This window comes from Melospiza melodia, chromosome 3 (genome assembly GCF_035770615.1).
Source record: "Melospiza melodia melodia isolate bMelMel2 chromosome 3, bMelMel2.pri, whole genome shotgun sequence".
In the NCBI taxonomy this organism is placed as follows: domain Eukaryota; kingdom Metazoa; phylum Chordata; class Aves; order Passeriformes; family Passerellidae; genus Melospiza; species Melospiza melodia.
This window is the reverse complement of record NC_086196.1, coordinates 133424668-133449907: the sequence shown is the minus strand read 5'-3', so window position 1 is coordinate 133449907 and position 25240 is coordinate 133424668. Positions and strand designations below refer to the sequence as shown.

At 40.7% G+C, this 25240-nt stretch overlaps 1 protein-coding gene across 2 annotated transcripts; it reads left to right on the top strand.

Annotated features, from left to right (window-relative positions):
• Positions 1 to 14: 14 nt before the first annotated feature.
• On the top strand, positions 15 to 24516 carry RTN4IP1 (reticulon 4 interacting protein 1). Of its 2 annotated transcripts, none has more exons than XM_063153103.1 (9): positions 15 to 373; positions 1676 to 1827; positions 2638 to 2706; positions 2936 to 3060; positions 8373 to 8421; positions 9911 to 10047; positions 12430 to 12613; positions 14124 to 14216; positions 15894 to 15987. In XM_063153103.1, the coding sequence occupies exons 1-9, from the start codon at positions 127 to 129 to the stop codon at positions 15909 to 15911; spliced, it is 1074 nt and encodes a 357-aa protein (XP_063009173.1). In that variant the 5' UTR covers positions 15 to 126; the 3' UTR covers positions 15912 to 15987. The 2 variants fall into 2 exon arrangements, with proteins under 2 accessions (XP_063009173.1, XP_063009172.1); XM_063153102.1 differs by lacking the exon at positions 15894 to 15987 and adding an exon at positions 24383 to 24516 and having other exon boundaries at positions 16 to 373.
• Positions 24517 to 25240: the final 724 nt, after the last annotated feature.

Here is a 25240-nt window from a genome sequence, read left to right as displayed (position 1 = left end):
CGGAGCCCGCCGGGCTGAGCGCTGTGGGGCGAAGGAGCGACCCGGCCCGATCCTTATCCCGACCGTGATCCCGATCGCCATCCCGATCGCGAACCTGGGGCCCGGCCCGGCCCTACTGCCCCGGCCATGCTGTCGTGGGGAGCGGCGGGCGGCCGGGCGCTGCGCTGGGCGAACGGGCGGGTACCGACCCGCGGGTTCCGCGCCTCTCCGCGGGCGCGGATCGCCATGCCCAGCTGGGTCATAGACGGGTACGGCAGCAACGACGTGCTGCGCTTCACCAGGGAGATGATGTTCCCCATCATACACTTCCCGAACGAGGTCATCATTAAGGTTCACGCTGCGAGCCTGAACCCCATCGACCTCAGCATGAGAAGTAAGTGCCGGGATGGCAGGGGCTGTGCTGGGGCTGCGGCTCCGGCGGCCCGAGCGGTGCCAGGGCAGCGGCAGTGACCAGAGCAGCGACCTGGCCCGGCAGAGTCCAGGGATGGCCCGGCAGAGTCCAGGGATGGCCCGGCAGAGTCCAGGGATGGCCCGGCAGTGACCAGGGATGGCCCGGCAGTGACCAGGGGTGGCCCCGCAGCGTCCAGGGCACCGGCCTGGCCCGACCCGGCAGTGACCAGGGGTGGCCCGGCAGTGTCCAGGGCACCGGCCTGGCCTCAACACACGTGTTTCCCCGAGCCCTGTGGAAAACCGCCGCCTCTTGGCGACTCCACTTTTTTCAGGTTCTCAGGGAAGAACGATACAAAAAGCCACTGACAAGAGTGTGCGTGTGTGTGTTGAGAGGGTGAACTTCCAATTGAATGATTGTGGTGCTGCTCTCTTGACCGAGACACGCCCGGCCAAGGCGCAGCATTCCCCTTAAGTGATGCTGGATTTTCCCATCTCCTTGAGGTGAATGGGGCTGGTGGTCCAAATTGCTGCCAAGTCGGCATGTGTGACCTAAGGCAAACCGTGGTGTTCATTGCCATGCCCATCCTAAATTGGCATCTGGATACGTGCTGTCATCCCGCCCGGGAAATCTGTCTCTTTCACTGCCCGGCTCTTTGTATTTAGGTTTTTTCCCCTCAGTTTCTGGGTTTGAAACACTAGAAGGAAGTTGTGGTAGTAGAATATCTTGTATTTCCTGTAGTGAAGAAGTGCTTACATATTGAATCAGATTCAGTAGAACAAGCGAATATATCTGCAGGAACCACAGCTGTAATCTGTGTTTTGGGTCTCTAATGAATGAAATTTTAAAAATCTTTGAATATAGGTGGGGGTTTAGTGATGGGACATTTCCTATCTGAGGATTCCTGTTTAAGACACTTTGTGGCATGATAGGGCCCCTAGGTGGACTTGTCCAAACACTTGAGTGGGTATACATGCCCAAATGCAGGCTCTTTTTAGGCTGAGCACTGTTATTAGATAGGTAATTCTGAGACTTCACAGCGTTTGTCTGTTGCTTACTGAATAGAAGTCCAGGTTACTCATCTTAGGCAATATGCCTTATTATTTTTTACACTTGCTCTTTATCTCTAAAATCTGTGAAAGTGTGAAATATCGCAGATTTTTTGCATGCTTCAGTTATAACAGAAATTAGGCGCGTTATGGATAGGCAATGCTTTCTCATTGGAATTGCACAGTTAACAAATGAGCACTCAGTGTGGTGTGTTGTGGTTGATTCCATGTTTTGCAGGTGGTTATGGTGCAACTGCGTTAAACATGAAGCGGGATCCCCTGAAACTCAAAGCGGGCGAGACTGAATTTCCTCTGACTCTTGGTCGAGATGTCTCTGGTGTGGTTATGGAATGTGGACTGGGTGTGTCTTATTTCAAACCTGGTGATGAGGTGATACCACCAATCTCTTATTTTATTTCTTTTTTTCAAAATGTACACTTAAAATATGCTATGAGATGTTCAGCATTCATTCTCCTCATAATTATTTTTTTAATGGTGTTGCACTCTTAATAAGGCCTGTCTGGCAGTAAATTCCTAGAATACTTTCTTCCCTTCATTTTTTTCTGTGAAAAACATGATCTCATGGTCTTTCAGAGACTTGCTTCTGCAAGTTAATGTCCCTTCTGGGTTTTAGTTTTTGGACCATTGCAGCAGTAGCAAGAGTGGAATTTGTTTGTTTATAAGTGCACACTCAAAGTGCCACTGTTTTTAATTGAAGGTAGAACTCTAACAAGAAGGGATTTGTTTTTATTTTTCTTAAGTAACTTGGAGTAGGAACTTTGGCTTAACCCAAGAAGCACTTCATGGATGCCCACACAAATACTGATACTGTTTGCTTTCACCTTCACCAGTTGCTTTCACATTTCACCAGTTTTAGCATAGCGAATCCTGATTCTGCACCATCCTCACCCTGCCAGTCTGAGCTTTTCTGACATGGGAGTAGTTTGGGGGGAGTTGAAAAATTATGTCTTATGCACAATGCAATGGTACAATTTATTTACATAGCCCTCCAGTCCTTCATGTAGTCGGTTTTGTGATTTTTTTTTTTTTGGTGTAAAATAAGCTAAAACTGGTTTTTGATAAACAGTGAAGACATTTTGTGAATTAGAAAAAAGATTTCTTCAACTAAGGAATCTTCTGTGTACATACAATTGTGTGCAAAGCTACAAAAATTGATAGCTGTTTTCTGTTTGGTTTTAGGTGTGGGCAGCAATTCCCCCATGGAAACAAGGCACTCTGTCAGAGTTTGTAGTAGCTAGTGGAAACGAGGTAAACTTCCAAAACTGGCTAACAAAACCTCAAAGTTGTAAAGACTGGCATTTTTCTTCTTCAGTATCTAAGTAACTTTATTTCTTGGTGCTTGGATTGATTTGTACTCCAGCTAGTTTGGAAATGGCTGAAAATGTGCAGTACACAATCTGCAATTCAGTGAAGCTTTTTAAAATATTTCACTGTCACAAAGGAGCTGCTGTGTGACTTAGTTATGGTTTTATTTCAGGTATCTTTTAAGCCAAAGTGTCTCAGTCACACAGAAGCTGCTGCCTTACCATATGTTGGTCTCACTGCATGGTCTGCACTGAACCAAGTGGGAGGACTGAACCAAAGTAACTGTAGTGGGAAAAGGTAAGTAAACAGTTCTGGTGCCAAAACTAAGTTCTTCATTTTTGTATTGATGAGCTGCTTGTAAGACATGTCCAGCAGTGATAAAGGCTGTTACACCATTGATAAAGATCAGCTGTCTGAGGATGATGGATTCTGTCTACACAGCTGCTGAGAGAGGCTTCTTTAGAGGAAGGCTCAGGTGACATCCCTGTATAGAGGTAAAAAATGCCCACCCAGAGAAGTTGTGGGTGCCCTCACATCCCCAAGTGGAAATACTTAAGGCCAGGTTGGGTGGAGCTCTGGGCAGCCTGCCCCAGTGAAGGGGGTCCCTGTGCTCAGCAGGGCATTTAGAACTAGATGATCTTTGAGGTCCCATCCAACCCAGGCTGTTCTATGATTCCAATCCAATGTATATCTAATGTATGGGCTGTACAGAGAATTTGAGGATGTTATCTCCAGGAATTTGTATGGACTTTGCCCTTCTGCCTGTTAAGACAGCTAGCCAAATGTAATATCCTCTCAGTTGTACTGGCAGCTCACAAAAAGCCCTCTCAAGGACAGAGATGTGGTTCACTCACTTCCTGCATGCGTGGGCCATTTGGAACAGACTGGATTTCCAGCTTTTTGAGAAAAAGGAGCAGGTGACTGACTCTTATTTGACCCACAGGCCAGAACTTTGATGAGGTCAGGAATGCAGACAAGAAAGGGAGAACATACAAGACGAGCAGCCAATCAAAGAGAAAAATTGACTTTGTTTATCAGTCTGTTGATCTGACAGTGGCAGATGAGAAAAAATGCAGTGAAAGGTTGGAGCAAATACCATTTTTCTCCTGATAATTGAAATTTTCAGTTATTTTGACCTTTGGATGTTTGAGTAAATAGATAGCAAGATCTTCAGAATGGAAATAAGGACAAAAGTAAAACTATGGGAGTTGAAAAGCTGTAGTTAAAATTACTGTACTGCATCACAAGTTTAGGTCATGAAGTAATTACTGGGCAGCAGAAGTCTTGGATGCCTGACCTCTTCTAATCTTGGCTGATACTTTGTAATGCAACACATTGCAAAGAACACTAGATTGATTAAAATTCTTCACCCGCATCTCTAGAAGACAATAGAGTGAGTGGTCATTCATGTGTCACAGTGAACTTCATCATGAAAATATTATAAGTAATTGTTATTTGTAAAGATAAACAATGTTTTGAGAAGATGAAATTGCAAAATTTAAAGCACTTTCAAAGAGACATCATTGAAATTAACTTCCAGCTAGTAATAAAATTCTAGATAAGATCACCTTACATTTAATTTTCAATATTTAGAGTTTTTATTATCTTAACTTTCACATGTAAATAGAATTGACCTAAAGATACACTGATAGGCTAGCCTTGTTTAAATTCTCTTTCCAATCTTCAGGTAAGTGTTTGGAGTGTTGACAGTAAAATTGAAACTGCATTTGTAATGTGTCTTTACATTTAATGTTTACTTTCATGTTCCAAATAAAATTTTAATTACTCTGTCAGCAAAAACCCATTTTAATGTACTTTAAAAATATTATATTTCCTACCCATAAATTTTGAACTGTAAAACCAGCAGTGAATGACTTATGTGATGGTACCTTTTTTCCTCCTGAAATAGTGCTTGTAGGAAAGTGTTTAAAGTGCATTGAAGAGGCTGTGCAAAATTATATTCCATGAATCCTCAGGGCAATAATTTAAAAATACAACAGTTTAAACAGCATTTCCTAATTTCTTTAGATCATATATTTGGTAAGAAGTTACCTACATGTGTGATTTTGTGTCAGTCTTTTTGTCTCCTGTAGTTGTAGGTAAATAGCTATGTAGAAGGGTGTACATGCACACAAAAATGTCTTATTTTGGCAGAGCAGCTGTATTCCTTGATGAAAGCTCCTTCACTGGTGCTTTAGTGCAATGTTAAGACATCTTAAAAGCAGCAATATTTTTCTGTTGGTGGATATTATTGTTCTTTTTGCCTCTTTTGAGGTGTTAGCATGGGCTAACCAGAAACACTTGCTGTGGGTCCAGTGTCTGGCTGTGCATTGATCTGGCAGATTATCTGCTCCATCTGCACATACTTTCAGAGGTTATGTTCATAGAAGTTTCCTGAAGTGTGCTCTCATTGTTTGTGAGCCCTCCTGCAATTCCAGTCATTTTTCCATAGCCTTTATTCTATACCACTCTAATTAACGTCCATATTCTTGTAGAAGCTTCAATGTTCTTACTGTCCTTAAATGTTCAAAATTACTGTGTTGTGTTGAAGTTCTCTGTGGCCACCTGTAGCTTCTCATATGTGCCACTGACCTGTTTCAATAGAAAGTTTTCATATTCAGTAAATATGTTTGTTCAACACTAGCTATTCAATATCTTGCTTTCTGTATTCACAAAATGCGTGACAGAAACAGACCTGACAGTTTGAGAAGTTATTCAAAGTGCTTACATTTCTTTTAAATAAAAGTCTTTATGTAAATACAGAGGCAATATCTTAGACTTTCACGTATGCTGGGCAGAGATGCTGGATTCTGTTAATGTAAGCTACCAAACAGACTCCTGGTTCATGTGGTTACAGTGAAAATTTGAATGGTTTAATACCCCAAGGAAATATTTTTTCAATGTCTGTATGTTATGTCATCATTTTATCTGTTGAGAAGTACAAATTGAGTGTAGGTTGTAAAACTTCTTGATAGGGTAAACGCTGCTTGATCCAGGAATAAATTTCTTGAGGACATTTTGTTGGCATAATTAAATGAAATATAATTTTGTATCTAAATAAAGTTGATATATCTAGTCAATATATTAATTTTTCAACTATATAAAATCACTGCATTTATTCAATTGTTATCTTGCATGGAACTCAGCCACTGAATTTTTTTAATTATTTATAATCTGGAGAAAATATTAGTCCTTGATCTGTACCCACTCCCCACCCTCTATGTGTTCTGGTGGGGGGCACACACAGCTGAGACAGGTCCTGCCTCTCTGATGCTCATTTCTGACCACACCATAACTCCAAGCAGGGCCTAGGGAGATGGGCCAACCTTTCAAATCTCATGGTGTGCTTATTTGGAGAGATCTGCTCCCTGTGATCATTGGAGCTGCTGAGCCCCGTGGAGGGCCTGGTGAATGTTGTGCCTCTGTCAGAAGGGAGGAAAGCCTGGGCTACAAATGTTCTTTTTGTTCTTTTGAAAGAATTGGTTCTCTTAGATCCCTGCCCAGGCCAGATTTGTTAATTTGGTCCCTTGTATATTAGTTTACTCCTGAGCTCACACTTGTAGTGAAAACAGGTAGTTTCTATGTTGTCTTTTCTCCTGGCTGTGTTTTCCTGAGGCAGTGCAACAAAACTGTTCCTGCTTTGGCACTTGCCACCATCTGTCATTCAGTACTGTCCTAACAGGTCCTGCACCTTCAAACACCACCCCTCTTACTTGTGTGTCCTGCTGTTGTCAGTGCTGCTGGGCTGCTGCAGTGGATCTCCTGTGCAGATGTGGTTTGTCTCAGAAATGAAGAGCTTTCTTGAAGTCACAGTGTGTGGAGAGAGTTTTAATAATTGTAAGGTGTGATAGAAAATTGCCCATGTAACATAGGAACAAACAGAATCTGGAAAGTATTTCTACCTGAAGGAATCCTGAAGGGCTTTTATTGAAGGAGAAAAAAAAAGTCCTAGCCAAGCTGCTCCCCAAACTGAAAATGTTACCTAAAATCCTTTGAGCAAATTGTACTTTTTAGGATGGCAGCTTTCCTCCAAATATGTAGTGGAAGAAATGCCCTTTAACTAAGGAGTGAAATTGTAAAGGCAGTTTGAAAAGGTTTTTTTGAAAGGATTTAATTGTGACTGTCCTTTTTAAGGATAAATATGGGTTTAACCCAATATCTTGCGTGTAGGATCCTGGAGCCTTTTTGAGTGTACTGAAATCGGAATATGCATGTTGCTCTGGGCATCTGTTGTTAGAAGCCTGGTTTTGAGGATAAGTACATTTTGGCAGATTTAAAAGCTGCAGGCTTTGTGGTATTGTGGTTTCATATTCTTAATCTGAATTTTGCAGCTTGGATCAGTGAAATGGGAGGGAACAGAATCTGATCACTTACAAAAGGAGCATTTTATAAACGGATAGTGTGACCAAAGCCAAGTCTCTTAGGCTGCTTCAAAGAACTTTTGTAAACTGAGACTCCAGATTGTATACTACAGTTTTGTACTGTAAAAAGCAATTTCCTTCAACATCTTTTACTGTGAGATTTAAAACAGGAATTTCACCAGCTTCTGAAGATTCAGAGATTTTTCTGGCAAACAGAAGCTCTGAGAAACATGATGTTCCCCAATCCTGTGCCAGGACTTCATCTTGGATCTTCTTTTTGTCCTAGAATTAGCAAATGGATCCAAAAACAAAGCACTGTTTGCAACTTGAGCTGCAAGGTTTTATTACTAATTCACTTTCTGATGTTTAGTTATTTAATAAAATATTTGGATTAAATTTTTGAACAGCAATTAGACTTCTAGCAGTAAGGTCCTCACACAAGTTAACTTGTATTAATTTTTTTTTTAATTTTGGGTTATCAGTTAAAATGAACTCTCAGTTGCTAATAATTTGGCAATATACTCTTTCATTTTGTTGCTTGTGTGCCAGTTCCCACAAGCTGGCATTTACAGGGTCTTGTTGAGATGTACTGGAAGGAACTAGAAAAATTCTGCTTTTTTTCTAAAGAAAAATACACCCATCTTTATTTAATAAAAATTAAACTTGTTAGTGGTGAGGGTACTTCATTGTATTTTTGTCTTTTAGATAAACATTATGCAATATGGGAAAATTATGTTCCATATGTTCTACAGCTCGCACTCTCCTTAAATAATGTGATACTAAACTATTTTTTCTCTTAGATAGGATCATTTTTTGTAAAATGCTGGTGAATTGCATTTTTTTTCTTTAGGAGATGTGACAGTGGACTCTGGGAGACAGGAAGGGCTCTTGATTGATTTTGTCCCAAATGAAACAATTATGTTTGGTGAAGTGAGGACAGGTACAGGGGTTTTGAGTGATAGAAGTGCTACTACCTGACAGCTCCACTGCCTGAATTTAGGGGAAAGCATGTCCAAGGAAGTCTCTTTGGCTGTGCTGAGCTAATGCTTTTGGCACAGGACACATGATCAGCAAGTCACATTTTTGGCTATCAGAACAGTTAACCACTCTTGAATAACATTGAATGACAAAACCAATCTTTTGCTAAAAATAATTCAGTGTCAGAGATGTATAATAAACATTAGAATACATAGTTACTTCAGAGTTTATTTAAAGAACTATTAAATATATTTTAATTTTCTCTTACAGAATATTAATATTAGGAGCTTCAGGAGGAGTTGGTACATTTGCTGTACAGGTAATATTATCCAGCATGCCCAGGATGAATCTTCAAGCATTTCAGCACGAAAAAAATAACAGAAGTGGAATTGAGAAAAGAAATAGAGAAATAGCAAGCTCTCTATATAGCAAGATTAATAGCAAGATCAGTCTGCCTGATCAAGAAGATTGATATTTCCAAAAGTAAAGTATTTTCAGATATATTGCTTTCAGTTTATTATGTTGTATTATTTTAAAGTAAAAAGCAGGGACTTTCAAAGAAAGGAGTTATGTGTAAGATCACATTTCACAATTTGGGTATAGGAAATCTCTGATTGGTGTAAGTTGAAATATATAGGCTGTTCTCAATATCTTTCATTCAGCTCTGCACTCTCTGAGCAGAACTTGGTGTATGAGTAGGAAATCTGATGGAGAATGTCACCTACCACAACTGCTGTAGCTGGTCAAATGGTGTGAGAGGCCATCAGGATCTTGTGTGCAGTGGCTGTAAAGCACAGAGGCTTAGATTTACTTTCCCTCACTGTCTTGGGCCTGCTGCCCTTTTGTCTGTCTGTTCAGTAGCTCTAAACTTTGGAAAGTCAACATGCTCTTTTGTTGCTTCATTAGTTGTGGAACATCCTCTTTCATGTTCTCAGTTAATTTGCGAGTTTTGATTCCGATTACTGTCATCTCATGCTGAAAATCTTTCTCTTGAGATTATAAAAAAATACAGAAGTTGGGTCATTACATCACTGCTTTCTGTGTTACTAGGCCATAAGCACAGTGAATTTTTTGTGGTATGCTATTTGCCTGGTCTATGATAAAGCAGGTGACTTTCACTGTGAAGGACTGACGAGCCACTGACTAGTTACAATTTGTAACTGATCAATCCTGGATAAACTAAGTTAATTAACCTGGAATAAAGGTAAAAAGTGTTACTGTGAATGAAAAAATGAGATGCTAAAAAAGATAAATAACTAGCAAAAGTCCTTTACTTTGCTATAGCTTTTGGAGTAGAAGATAACCTGATATTGTCCCTGGGATAAATCAGACATGATTTCCTTCTTTTTCTTTTTACTAGTACTTAACCTGTTTGCAGTAATATTAAATACTTAAAGGGCATATTTAATAATATCTAATGGTACATCTGGTGCCAGTTTGGTTGATTGGCAACTTGGACAGTATGTCTTGGTGTATGTTTAGCTGGTAGACTAAACATACAGATGGCAAACTGAGAGCCTTATTTTTCATGAGACCTGGTATCTTTCAGTGGCATTAAAAAAAGCCCACACTCTTTCCTTCACATCAACTCCTCCCTCCCTACAACCACCTTAAATATTGATAAATTTGAGCCATTATTTTGTCTGTGGGATTTGTGACAAATTATCCTGTATTGGAACAGTCTCCCCAGTCCCCATTAAAGGTGCTCATTTGTTATATAAATATAATGAGATTCTGGCTTTTTAAGTAGTTCTCAATATTTCACAAAATTTTAATGTTTGGACTTTTTTTTTTATACTTGTTTTTAGCTAATGAAGGCCTGGGATGCTCACGTGACAGCAGTTTGCTCTCATGATGCCAGCACACTGGTGAAAAAGCTTGGAGCAGATGATGTGATTGATTATAAATCTGGAAATCTGGAGGAGCAGCTTAAAACATTACCCTTGTGAGTGTTTGTGTTGCTTTAATACTGAGATAAAGTGTAGGGAGATAGAATATAAGAAAATAAAGATAGTGTAGAGAATAATCTTACCCCTAAGGAGCTGCAGCTGGGCCAATTATCAAAGATTAGGAACAGGCCTGACTTGACCAGGCCACAGCTGTACCCAATGAGAAGAAGAGTGCCATAAAAGCCCCTCTTTGGGTGGTTGAGCTGGGAACTGGGGTTGGTGGTTGCTTTGTGAAGAAGAAAGGGGCAGTGCTCAAAGGAGCAGTCCATGAGAAACACCAACTTTTGTAATAAAGAAACAACAGTATGGAGCCGCTGCAATAAAATGACAACAATGAAGGAGTTGGTGGTCAGACCTTCTGCTTTTTGATTGCTTGACTCTATCAGAACTCCCTAAATTTTTCCCAGTTTCTAAAGCATTATGTTGTAAAGTAAATTCACCTTTTTGAATGCAGTTTGCAAGTGAGTATGCCCAGCACAGATTTCATTGTAACACTAAGCCAGTTAATTGGGAGACAAGCTCACTTCCATGTGCTTCTCTTCAGTGACTGTAATATGAACAGTTTTGTAGCTTCCATCCAAGAATCTTGGAGAATATACAATGCATGAATAAATTGAAATAAATCTCTGAAATCTTGAATGAAGCTGGTAAATATAAACTTGATCTTGTAGAGGAAAGAACTGTATTATGAAGGAGCAGTGACTTGCCACTGTGCAGTGCAACTGGGAGTAAATTTCTATTCTGTAACTGCTACAGCTACCTCTGAAAAACAATCACATTTATCTTGTCACAGCAGCTATGTTTAAACTAGCCTGGGATTTTTCTCTAGAACAGAAGTATTTTTTGCTTTTGTCATCTTCCCATCTGTTTAAACGTAGTCTACTGTGACTTGTATTTGAATATGATATTTACACTGCTCTTTTTAGCTAGATTGGGCTAACTTTCTGTGAGAGGAAACAGAAGCTGTTTGATCTGTGGAAGAATTTTCCTGGTAACTGTGCTAAGAAGCCACGTGCCCTGTAACCATAGTGTTATTGTCAGCAGGCCTGAGGGCAGTGACACTGGCTGTACAGCAGGATGGACTTTGCAGTTGGGGCAAAATTTGCCTTTGTGAACACTTTAAATGCTAAAGACCCATTCTAGTGAGTGACCCTTTCTAAGAGACATCAACAACAGTGTCCTGGGGTGCAGTTTGATGATGCAGCTAGGCTGGTCAGTCAGCTCTACTGAGTGGGATGTTCCTACTTCCCTCCCTTTGCAGTTGTACTGACTCTTCAGAACCCACAGTCAGCTACTCTTTCCAGGAGCATTAGTTTTCATGGTCTTCTCTTGTTGGCAGCTGTTACATGAACAGAACTTTAAACATGAAATCACACCCTTGGAAGACAGGCAGCAAAACCATCGTTCCAGAGAAATAAGGACTTTTCTATTTAATTTGCATTAAGTATTTTCTCTCATATTTGTAGATTATTTAGATTAGAGATATGTGTATATACATATCTATTGCAATCTGAGATTGCTGGAAATTTGCAGATGAGAATGAGTTGTGCATTTAACAGAACAGGTGCATAGCTCCCTATTGCCCTATTCAGCCTTTGCAGGCTCACATGCTGATATAATGAGAAGGAGCACTGAAACTGTGGCTTTTTGCCAGAGGCTGCATATACCCATTCCATGGGGGAAGGTTTTAGTTCCTTTGCATTGTTAGGTTTAATGTTAAATAGGTAGATGTGAAGAAAAGAGCTGTCAGGAGAGGTAAAATGGCCCCTAAATAAATCAGGAGGTCAAAAAAAAAAAAACTTGGAGAAGTGAAGCTGAGAAGTAGGTCACGGAAAAGATGTGAGGAAATAAGGGTTAGTAGAATAATTTGTTTACGTAATTTTAGCCACTGGAACTGACTTTTGTTGAGTACAGCATGTACAAGAGCTGTTCCTAGTTGAGGGCATGAATCCAGACTGGTTTTTACATGTACATATCATATTGTTCAGTGCTAGACCTCAGGACTGTTCCAATAGTCCCTGTGGGAGGGCTGAAGAGACAGAGCTCTAGAAGGCTTTAAGCAAGTACAGAATGTAGTTGTGCATCTAAGTTTGCTTTTTGGAGTTTAAGTGTACTTTCTAAATAGCCTGTGTCTGCTGCACAGTGAATAGGCATTACCTGTAAATTTGAATCCCGTTGTACATTAAGCTGGGACTTTTCTGAAGTCTTTGGACTTTCTTGCTGCTGTCTTGCAGGCTGATTTTTTTCTTTTTGCTTTTGTCTTGCAGTGACATGTAAAAATGTGAACTATAGCTGATTTCTGCTATTAATTAGCTTAATTACAGTGAAGTTATTTTTCCCATATCAAGATTTTAAACCTGTTCTTTGTATGTCTGCAGGTTTGATTTTATCCTAGATAATGTTGGTGGATCCACTGAGAAGTGGGCATTAGATCTCTTGAAGAAATGGTCAGGAGCAACATATGTTACTTTAGTGACACCTTTCCTGATCAACATGGACAGACTTGGAGTGGCTGATGGCATGTTGCAAACAGGAGTCACTGTTGGTTCCAAAACTCTAAAGGTATTTTACAAAATCCTATGTACTTTGATATTTTGTAGTACTTTAGTGACTGCTTCTGTGGCTTGGATGTCAGTCAGAGCTCATGGAGAGGCAGCTGTTGCATTGTCCTCATATGTCATTAAGTATACTCCTTTTCTTTTCTTTTCTTTTCTTTTCTTTTCTTTTCTTTTCTTTTCTTTTCTTTTCTTTTCTTTTCTTTTCTTTTCTTTTCTTTTCTTTTCTTTTCTTTTCTTTTCTTTTCTTTTCTTTTCTTTTCTTTTCTTTTCTTTTCTTTTCTTTTCTTTTCTTTTCTTTTCTTTTCTTTTCTTTTCTTTTTCACTGAAATGTGTTGGGGTGGTGCTTCTGGGTGTATGTAGTAGTTTGGGGAGCTTTGAAGTTTGATTCCTTATTGTGCTTTCCATTGTGGCCTTTTCCATGTGGCCTCCCTAGCGAGTCCTGCTGACAGCCAGGGTTTCACAGTAAACACAGCAAATCCCTGCCTCACTGCAGTGGGGGCACTTTTGTTACTTGCTTTAGGCTGCTCAGGCTTTCTCTCAGAACATTGTTCTGTGACTGATTCTCTTCATCCTGTTCCAGCACCAGAGTGTAATAAGCGTGGTGGAGGGTGGCTGGGAAGTCTTTCATCTCTTTCATGTTCATGTGTCTAGATGGTGATACTGATTTTTCTAGTTTTCATAAGTGGATCTTAAAACATTCTGCTGGTGGCCAGATCAGTGGGGCTTTTTAGAACTTTTCTCTTTCTTCCCTATGCTTGTGTACTTGCTCTCCAAATGAATGCTTTTTGAGCAGTTGCTATAGTATTCCTGCAAAGGCTTGGCTGAATGGGATTTTAAGTCCTGCAGCAGTACCTTCTCAAGAAAGCCCAAAGACAAGATGAAAAAGCAAGGAGAAATAATGTAATATTATTTCTCAGTGTGCATGTTTCCATGATGAAGAAGATCCTATGCCATATATAAAAATCACCTCTTTGGCAGATGATGGCTTTTATTCCTGTAATGACTTACTCAGAGGAGATGCTCTTGACTTATGTGTGTGAGATCTTCCCAAAATGCTTTTCATGTGAGCTGCCATCTGTCACTGGACAGTGATGCCTTTGGCAGATATTATGGTGGAAAATGAAGTCACTGATACTGAAGGGGACAGTTCTAAATGTCACATTACTGGGTTTATTTCACCCCTGTTTTGAGTGTATATGAACACTATATAACACCATTTCTTTCTTATGTAACAAATAATGCTATTTCTAGCTGCAGAGACAAGGTAATTGTTTTTCTCTACTAGCTGACTTGTGCAATTAGACACACAATTCACCCTGATCCTATTGTGGTAACACAACATCCTGGTCTGTACATTTAATCCACATGCTTAGGTGCCACTTCTTTCAGACACTAGCATATAATTTCCATGTCTTTTTTTTAAAGTTACTTCTTCAGAGATTCTGTCATTAATTTTAGTTCCCATTTCAGTTTGCTCTCATGGTATTTTAAGAGATTTGTCATCTTTCTTGCAGCATCTCCTTAAAGGAGTCCATTATCGGTGGGCGTTTTTCATGCCGAGCGGCCCAAGTTTGGATGAAATAGCAGAGCTGGTTGATTCTGGAAAGGTATGTCAGTACTGGTTACTTGGGTGCTTGTGCTGAAAGAGATGCTGCTTGGGCTCAAAAATGGTGTACTTCACTGTTGAGAAATAAAGTGTTATGAGAGTCATGGTTAGGTAAACTGGTTAAAAATCAACTTGTTCCAATTTCTAACTTCTGCCTTTTGCCAGGAATTCAGGAGTTCATAATGCTTAAGACTGTTCTGTTATCTCCTTCTTGAGCATACTTTTTAACAACACAAAGCTTACAAAGTTACAAGGAGTAATGTCCAGTGATTATTTTTGCCAGTGGGAGTAATTTAATATGAACTCTACATGAAAACTATGTTTTAAGAGGTCTCACTTGGTTCATTTGGGCAGAATAAAGATGGCTGTGTACCTGCATATGCAGAATTGCTTCGCCTGGATGGTTGGGCATCCTGTCTGTGGTTTGCACAGAACTAGAATATTCTGGTTATTGCAGATAATAGATGATCTCCATTGGCAGAGTGGTGACAAGAATCTTGTTTTCCATTATTTCAGTGCTGCAGGTTCTGTGTTTGTGCTAATTCAGCACAGGGACTTGGAATATTGTGAGCATTCATAAGCTTCTGAAGGAGGAGGAGGAGGAGGAATCTTAGTGGACTTGGGGGGAAAAGCCAAGACAGATTAAGTCTGCTTTTGTGATTTTTTCAGGTTTATGAGCTTGTTACAAAATATATTTTGAGAGTGACCAGTTGATTTGTTATGTTTTGGATTGTGTGGTGATATAGGCCCTAGCAGTGTCCTCTTTGGGAATTTTGGCAACATGAAATTACCAAAGAGTAGAGAATATGGATAACTGCTGTTAATCTTTCCATGTGGTAGATAAGCAGAAGAGTAAGCAGAGTCTGTCACGACTGCTGGTAATTCCAGCATGTGAACTGCCGTCTTGTGCTCAAAATTTGTGCATATTAGTAAAATTTAGATCTCTCAAAGTCTAAGTGTTTATCCCCCTTTTTTGGTATGCAACATGTTCCAGAGTTTGGAAAAGAGTCAATAAACTGTTCTTGTACTGAAGACCTGATTGCTTCTGTTTTGCCACCTCAGTGCTGCTGCTAAGAATAGAAAATTGTCTGCTTGGCATTATGTCCAGTGCTGTAGGCAAAATCCTGTGGTCAAGAAAGAAGCTGTAGAAGGTCCTCATCCTGCATTCAGTCACACTGCTAAATTAAAAGTGTCTAAGAAAAAGAAATGCCCTTGTCTTTGTTCTTATCATTTGTCCTGTTCTCAGCCAGTTGCAATTTGTTTTGTGTTCTGCTTCTACCTTGTATGCAAAACAAATGCAGACTATGCTCATGAAAGCCTCTTGGGAAACAGCTGTTTATGCAATAGAGATAGGGCTTAATCAGTGTTCTGTGCTCAATAACCTGGCCAGGTGAATTGCAATGCCACTTGAAACGCACGTCAGACATACATGGACATCCTGATGTACCTCTGGCTGTAAGATGATCATGAGGACAAAGATGTTTGCTTGGTCTTTTATTCTCTGTGCAAAAACAGGTCCCTAATGTCACACTGTTTGTCTGCAGAGTCATTATTCTAGCAGCATTTTACTCTATTTTGTGCAATGTTGTAAACATGTGAGCTGTCATCGGGATTTTATAAGAATCAGTTGGGTTCCATTTAGACAGATATTAATGAGACTGTGACCTTTCTTGTTTAGACACAAGAGTTCTCGTAAAAGGACAGACCATCCATTCAGAAGAGAGTAGGTGTTTGGGAAAAAAGGCAGGAGAGAATCACTGGAGAAATTGTACCACAATTTTCTATAAGTAAGTGAAATGTTTGTGTTTGGATAGGAAAGAATAAAGGAGAAATAAAAAAAAGCAGAAAGCAATGAAGTGTTTCAAGAAGCTTGGGGAAGCCAGCAAACTGAGCTCATGTGGTTGAACTTGTTACCTTTGAGTGAATATTTTTGAGTGATGCAGGGTTTTTTTTCATTTAAGTATTTTCTGTTAAAGACATTTTAATTTTGAGATTGTATGAAATGAGTAAGCAATTAGAAAGCTGAAAATGAGAGGCTTTTTTCAGGAATAAATTATATGAGGGGATTAAATGTAAGAAATTAAAAAGACATGATGGTTTAAAGAGATGTTACAGTAAGTGAAGCGTTGAAGAGCATATCTCTGAGACATTTACTGATAATTTTGATTTGACAGTGTTTCTTCTTACAGTCCTTCTGCACCAACAGAGATTTTCAGTTCTGATGAGTTCATCATCTTCCTTTGTGAAAGGAAAAGGATTCTCAAACCTTCAGTGAATGAAGAATAAGCAATTTTGTTTAAAGTTACTTTTCACCTGGATGATCTTTGCAGCAAGGAATAGAGATTTGCAAAATGTCAGCTCTGAGGAGGAGTTCTTTTAGCAGCCTTTTTTTAATGGTGAAGCAAAGGAGAGGATTTGATGAGTTGGTAGTACAAGAAAAGAGAATAATTTTCCTTGTGTAATTTACCTGCACATCAGTCAGTTTTGGGAATTGTAGAACCATTTTCAGTTTACAGGCTGTTTTCTCTGCCTTGAGATGGACATCTTGCAAAAATACTATTGCAAGACTGAGGGGCTGGGAGGCTGCTACAACAATTATGGGCATGGAGAAAACCCAGTATTTCCTTGACAAATTTTAGAGAGACTGGCTATTTTCTAAACTACTGGAGAATAATCCCTGTTGTGGTTTGAATTGCAGCAGTTAATTGTGACCCAGTAAGGACTGGTTAATGTGAGATCCACCAAATGATTTGACAAAGCCCGTGTCAGCTCTGTATCTCTTTCCATGGTAGAATGTTCCTGGTGAATTACAATTCTCATCTCAAGACAGCTGAAATCAACAGAACCTTTAATTCAGGACACAGATCTGCTGGCACACTGCTCAGTGAAGCATCATCACTGAAAGGCTTGTTAGGAATTAATTTGGTGTATTTGTGGTCAGTGTTGTGGGTTTAACATTGACAGTTTTGGTTTTTGCTGCTTACCCAGCATTTTCCTCCTAAGGACATGTCACATAGTCCTTGCTGAAAATAGGCCAAATTCATGTAAGTATTTAAGGCTTGGTGGAGGCTTGGTAGAAGCCTCTAACTCATAACTGAGCAGTTACTTTGCCTATTTGAAAGCCTGGTGGAGGAAAGCAGGCTCAGAAGACTCCTTTGTGACACAAGCAGGAGCACTGAGTGTGTTGTGTGTTCCTGCAGGACCATAATAGGATGTGGGCTAACATGCAGCCCAACAGAAATATGGCATTTTCATTTTAATTCAGTGCTATTTAAGTGCAGTACAAGTGTGTGTGCAGTGTTTCTTGTGATTTAATACTCTTTCCTTCAGAGCGTTGTTGCATCAGATGGGCTGATGGGTGAAAGTTGTTTTTGCAGAAGGAAGGCTAAACGTCAGAGTCTCCAATCATGAAATGAATAGCTCATTCTCTCTGATATTTGCTTTTAAGATAGATGTTCCAGCACAGGCACCCTTAGGAAGAACAACTGCCTGCCTTTATTAATGTAATTTGTGAGTAGTGTTGATTATACATTTTGCTGAAGGCACTGGATGCTTTGGACTCAGCACCTGCTGCTGTGGTTTAGGGAGCAGGATTCTGACTGTTCTTTGGCCCTGCTGTTGCTTTCTTGTGCAAAACAAATCACATAACCTTTTGCTACCATAATTTCTTGGTCTACTAATGAGGGCTAATGCCCTTTATTCACCTTTGGTGATTTGCTCTGAGATACCTTGCTAAAATGAGTATTTTAATTGTCTTCTGTTCCTGGTCTTCCCTATTCAGGAGGTAAATAACACAAATGGATAGATATGGTCATCCACTTTGACATGCTGTGGGTTCTGAGAGTTGTTTAGATGGCCATTAGGTCTTCACAGCTTCTGGACTGTGTATCCTAACCTGCGTGTTGATTTGCTTCCAATTCATCTTGTTGCAGTTCTGCAAATAGCTTTTCCCCTGGCCTTTATTGCAGTATAGTTGCATTTCTCTCAGCTCTATGAATATCAAACAGTGAACGTAACACTGAGTCCTTGAATGTTCTCCAAACATGGCATCTATAGATGTGGCCTTCTGTACAGTAATTCCAGACTTTATGACTGTGCTAAGGTATCCTCAGATCCCTGAGAAGTTGCCCTTGTGTGGTACCTGCTTTAGTCTCTCTGAAAAAAGGCACTAGGGTACCTAAGTATAGGGGTTTCTACACTTAAATGCCTCCATTAACTAGAGATCAGTCCTTCTTCCCACTCCCTGTAGTCACTCATGCTTGTTCTGATGACCATCTTTCTTCATGCTAAATTGCAAAGCTTGTACCTTTTTTTTTTTTTTTTTGCTTTTAATTTTGTGTTTTCCTGTTGCAGAGCATTTGTTTGCCAGGTTGGTTGGCTAGAGCACAGAGATGTTGACCAAGGAGGGGTTGCTAAAAGCTCTGTTCAGCCCTTTCTCATCCAAAAAGAAGCTCTGTCTGCATTTTGTCACAGCCACCAAAAACAAGCTGCTGTGATTTTTATGAAAACATACCTGCTCCCTTCCCTCCAGGACCTGGTGGCTTGCCTATGTGCTGAGCTGTGTGTGTGATACATCACAAAGTATCTGTGAAGGGCACCAATGGAAACTTTGTACACTGTGGGGAAATAGGGTTTCAATATGTAAATTCACTTACACCACAATGAGGTATGGAAAAAAAGCATCATCACCTACCAGGCATTTAATCAGATGTGTTCCCTTAGCCTGATGTAATTGTAAATTGTGTGGTAAGCCAGGCCTGGTGTTCTGAGCTCTGGCCTCCTGGTGTAGGAGGGAATTGTGCCTAGTGCAGGGGTAAAGTGCACACAAGGCAGCCCTTGTCTGCTGTGAGTTTAGTTTGCTGAGACTGGGAAGATGTGGATCATGCAGGACTAATCTTCTAATCTCTACATATTATATGCTTTCATATGTAAATATGTATTTATATTTAACTGTACCAAAGTTGGTTCTGCCTTATGTATATGGTGACATTGACCCAGATTGCTTTAATTACCAGCATAAATATCAGGATAACTACCAAGAATGTGCCTTACCAGGGATTCTAGAAGAGATTAATTGTGCTTTCCTTTAGCTAACAGTTTTTTAGCATGCTCCAGTACTAAACCCAGCATCTTCCTTATTTCTACTGATGTAAGCTTGGGCTAGGCTGGCACACACTGCAGTTCTGGGCTTATCCCAGTTTCTTACTGCTCTTTATTGTGTTCTGTAGAAGCTGTTCTGCCAGGGCTAATTAACTAATGACATTTTGAAGCCTTTTCTACACTCTGAACTGTACCCTGATAGCCTTTTTAACTGGGATTTTTCTGCTAGCATTTTAATAATTGTACATGAAATATGAGTTCCTATGGGCTGCTGTTAGAGATTTGATATAAAAAATGTACTTTGGCTTATTAACCAAACATGGAAGACCTGATAATGCAGTTGTTGGTAAGAGGTTGTGGGATTAGAGACCCTGGAACACTTGCCTTCTATTCCCATGTCTTCACCACTGCAGCACCATTTTTGTTATGGGTGTATTGTTTGCTCAGTTTTACTTCTCTTAGGTATTTGGGACTGAAATATCATGTATGTGCTGTCCTTTAATGTCCTCATGGATGAAAGTGCATATTCTCTGAAATACAAGTTATTAAAAAACACAGCAAGGAAAACTTTTCATGAAACATTCAAAGATGGGGCTCTGAGCAGTCTGGTCTAGTGGAAGGTGTCTCTGCCTGTGGCAGGGGAAGCTGGACTGAATGGCCTTTAAAGGTCCTTTCCAGCCCAAACCATGCTGCAATTCTATGCTGGTACTGTGCAGTTGCAGAGCTACCTGTACAAGATGTGACCAGAGCCAGCTGTTGCAGAAGATGAGGACTTCATTCTTTGTCTTCAGTGAGAGCTGACCCTAGCCCTTGTTGACCTTGTTGGCAAACAGTATGAGGCTCAGCATACATTGTTGGATGCCTTTTTAAGGGGAAGAAAGAATGAAGAAAGGAGTGAGATTTGGATCCAAGGAGCATGGAACAGGAGTACAGCAGAGAAGATGCTCAGCTAAAGTAGGAGTGTCCCAAAACAGCATCTTTTTTCCCCATAGGATGACAATAAAGTAACAGGTGGATAACCAATTTTTTAGTTCCAGGACAAGGACTGTTCTTTTTAATGATTTCTCTTCACAATTCTTGTTGACATTGATGAGAGACTCACTGAACACCCAAGGAGACTCTAAAGCTCTGCATTTGTGCTCAGGGACCACACTTAGGCCCGGTGGTAATTTCTGGAGGAGGATGCCTTTGTCTGTGAACTCAGCTAGTCAGATCAGCAGGCAGGTCTTTCCATTACGGCAAGCCCTCGGGAGGGCACATCCCAGCTTTTGTTCTGTGCATGCCGAGTTCCTTTCCTGGAGGGTGGTGTGTGGGAGCCTGAGCAGCCTCACCAAGCAGAGGAAGGGGGGAGGCACTCTCCCTGCAAGGCTGCCCGGCAGCTGTGACACGGCCATCCTTTGCAGACCTGGAGGAGAGCCAGTGCACTGTCACTGTCCTTTGAGACGGCACTTTTGTCCTTCTGCGCTCCGTTCGTCGCTCTCCCGAGGCGTTCGAGGCTCTCGCTCTCCCTCCAGTGGCAGGAAAAAGCTCCACGCTCACTGGAGTCACTTGTTGCTACTATGAGGGTCGAAGCCGTCTCCATTCCTTTCATGTTTTCTCACTTGTCCCCTCCTAAACTAAAACTGCGTCCTTGCTATCACAGAAGGTGGGACCTCCAGGGGTGGGCCTGACTGTGCCATGAGCAGAGTGCGTTCCTGCTGACCAGTCAGCTCCTGCCAGTGCTGTTCACTGCCCACTGCATTCAGGGCTGGAGTGGCTGGGACACGCCTCTGTGATGTGTGTAGGATAGCCTTAATCAGCATCAGCAATTACTCTTTTTATTTTTCCAAACACATGAGTTCATTGCAAGAGACCTGAGATTCATTTCTATAGTATGTCCTGCATTGGAGAGAATGAAGAGGAAGAAAATACCTTTCAGGCCCCATCTGTTTTCAGATAAACATTTCAATGTGGGTATGTGTAATCCTTTCTCTCCCAGACTTTAGTTTAATCCCTTTTCCCTGAACAAATAGGTGTCCTCTGGCAAGGAACTGATGCGTGTCTGTAAATAGGCAATGTTTTTATTATCCAGTTAATCTCCATTTAGTATCACACATTGAACAAACAGCAGACGCTCCCCTACTTGTTTGTCTGTTCACAGGAAGAAATTTTATCTTAGTCAGTGGATTATGGTAAAGGCTGAGTGAATCACTGTGCTGCAACATGGTCAGCCCTTTCAGGGTTATTTAAACAATGGGACTGTCCAGCCAGCCAGATAAAATGTTTAATGCTCTAGATTGCCAGGATCATCAATTTGGTATTCATGTCTCTCTATAGTACTGCCTAAAGCCAGCATTTAAATGAAGCTAGAGGTTACATCAGTGTAGCAGATGGGCTTTGAGCATGTGGTGGCTGCAATACACACGGTGTTTTGAACTGTGAGGTTGAATTCAGGGCTCCTCTGAATCACTGTGTCACCACTTTTCAAATGCAATGTTTTAAACTCTACCCAGCAGGCTGAGGATGTAACATACCTCACTCTGTCAGAGTTAAAGTTGCAACCTAGAGTAAGGGACTGTGGATTAGCATAACTGTGAAGTGTCTTGTTCATGGTTTCTCAGTTGCTGCACATGTCTGAAATTAACTTCTGCCTTTCGCTTGCACTTCACATCCCTTGTGCTGCTGCTCTGCTTTCTTCCCTGAATACTTTTCCTCTCCTCCTAGCCTGTTGCCTTGTCAGGGTCATCTTTGTCCATGCACCAGCAGGCTGGATTTCTGTATCTCTTTTTTCCCTCTTACTTGAAGCACAGCTTTGTGCACAACTGCCACTAACAATAAGAACTGTACAAGTCCTTGACTCAACAAAGCTCCTGAACTGTGTTTTCCCAAGCATCTGCTGTGAAAGCAAGGGTTGGTCTTCCTCAAAACACTCAGTACTGACCAGCAGCACGTTCCTCCTGATGGTCACAGCAGCTGCAGCTGCACTCAGATGCTCAGTTTACCCCAAACCATTGTCTAATTCAGTGGTTTTGCTGCCTTGAGTCCACGTCCCTGACTTTGCTGATGTCCAAGACAACATCTCCATTCTGTGCTGAATGCTGACCAGACATGAGTTTGTCTTGAACATGATCATTTATACCCGACATTTTTTCCACAGTTGGGCTATCTTTGTGGCTCCTCTGCCATGTGGTGCTACTCACTTTGCTGGGGCTTGCTTTACAGACATTGTCCAGGCAGAACAAGGGAAATAAATTACTAAGCCTTGTACCTCGCTGCATGGCAACTTTGAGGCACTTGGTGATTTGGTGACTTTATTTTTTTGCACAGTTGCTGTCACAGTGATTTGTCTGCAAATTCTAATGCATTCTTTAGAGGGAGTTCATTAATTCCTGATTTTCTGCCATGTGAAGTTTCACACTATGGCTAAGCTTGCCTTGACAAAATAAAAAGGAAAATCCAGATGATATTAGGTGATACTGTGATGCAAGTTAGAGTACTGATGTCTTGGATTACTGGTATACAAGCAAAGCCAGTAGTTATTTAAGTGCAAGGAGTGGATGTTAAGGTAAGGCACAGTGTATAAATGAAGAGGAAATTAGGAGATGTAAGGAAAGGACCTCCCTGAGCATGGACAGCTATCAGAGAGCATTTGTTGTGCTGCTGGGGAGGGTGCTGGGTGGTCAGCTCTGTTGCTAGGAAAGTGTGTGTATGAAAACCTTTCCTTGGTAGTGCTGCACACTCACCTTCTAAGCAACACATCTGAAAGCAAAACCCTTTGTCATATGATAAAAGCAAGGCAGCTTTTTGGAAGGCAGCACCACTCCAAAGCTGCACATTGTCTGTGTCCTTATTGCTGCTGTATTCCTTTTCTGTCGAGCATGTCCTGCCAGCAGAGAGAAATTACCAGTTCTGGCTTATTCAACAAGAGAGGGTGCATGCTATGAAGAAAATACAGAAGATATTTTTTCCCTGACACAAGTGAAAAGGATCTGCTTCTAGCACTGTAAATAGTGTGTTTGTTTGGATCTTTAGTACTTCAAATCTTCATCACTGCAAGCACTAGCTGCAGACTCATGTTCTGGTCATTGTTTCCCTCTGATAAGAGGATTCTGTTCAGTGCATCAGTGCAAGGATATGCACTGAGCTGGTGTTACAGGATCCAAGGTAAAGGACCAACCTCAGGGTAGGCAGATCTTTGGTAGGAGGTGTGAGAGGTACTCTTGTAGACAAATTATTTGTTGGCATTTGGAATGCTGACTCAGAACTTGACAGTAGAAAAAACCTCTTCCCTTGGACCAGCAGTGACAAATATTTTTCAGAAGAGCTGAAAGTTCTTCTGCTTCTTTTGGTACAGCATGGCATCCAAAGAAAATGCTTATAGGGATTTCAGGCTCCTTAGTTAATAATGGGGAGGGTGAATAATTAGTTTTCTGTTGTTAGAAATGAATCTGAAACAATCCAGAAGGCCACTCTACAAAATTAATGTCAAAATAGCAGCTGATGCAAGCTGGACTTAATAATGATTTATGCCTCCTGGAATACACAGTGGCTGAATTTTCAAGTGGCGTTAAATGATTCAGCAACAAGCATTGATGGACAATTTTTTGTACTTTGTTTGTGGTCTTTTGAGGGTACTGAGCCATGTACTGATGCAGACAGGCTTCAGATTTGTAGATATCTTTATAATATCTGATATTATGAGAATTCTTGAGTTTAACAAGAAAACCAGTACAGAAATATGAGGAAAAAAATAATTTTCTGGAAGTATATCATTGTGGACAACAAAAAGTTAAACCATAGTGTCAGTTTTTGAAAGGATGTAGAAGTTAGAGCCTTATGTGGTGACATTAGTGGGAGAGGCCCCAGATAAGGGCTCCAAATTGTACTAGTAGAGGAGTTTCAAAACATGGGCAAAGAGCAGCAGAAGTATCCCTGAAAAATCTTAAAAGCTAGTGGCTACATGGCAAGTTCTGTCCTAAGTACCAGAGAGAAACCTCCCTCCCTTCTTCATACAGTTTTAAGTGTGAGGGTGATACATTAATTTATACTCTATGCCTAATACAGCGACATTTTTTCTTTATTCTGTAGATTCAACCAGTTATTGATGAAGTCTTCTCATTTTCTGAAGTTCCAGAGGCCTTTCTGAAGTTGGAAGGGGGACATGCACGTGGAAAAACAGTGATCAATGTAATTAGTAGACAATAAAGTATCTCTAATCATTATTCTGCCTGCAGTCAGTCCTTGAACATGAATTGGCATTCCGTGAGTGTTTCTTTTTTAAAACCTCATACAGGATGCATAACTTACAAATCTTGTTTTAGAAAAGGCTCTGATTCCTTCATACGCTGCCTGTTATTAAGCAGACAAGACATACTAATGCCTCTTAAGCATTTCTGCCTGAAAACCATATTAAAAATGTAGTTGTGAATTTTGCAGAACACCCCTCACTCTTGGGATAAGAGGAACAGTCTGCAGCATTTTCTTTTTGTGTATCTTGGAGCTTTTGTTTTTCAGGTGTAAGTCCTGAAATGGTGAGGCAGACTCTTACCTACTTGTCTTTAGAAACCTGTGCTGTTTTTCCTTGGTTTTCCTACTTCTGTTTACCTTCACTAATGCAGATTATTACTCAAGCTATTTCATTCTTAGAACTAAATGGTCACATCACTGTCTCAAGACTGATACGTCAATCTTGTTATGTCAACTCTCTCATGACACAGCTAATCTAAACAGAAGCATGGAACAAAATCAATCTGTACCTGATAATTATTCTAATTGCTCAGCTCCTGGCCCAGATTCAGCTCACTGCAGGGTTTGTGCAGGTAGGGTAGACATGATTTTGTGTCCCTGTTCCTGCTGTGTCTCATCAGACCTGGTGAAGCCCTGGAGGGAGTGTTTGTGTCTGGTGGGCTGTTCCTCAACTTGCCATTTTGCCAGATGGGCTATGGA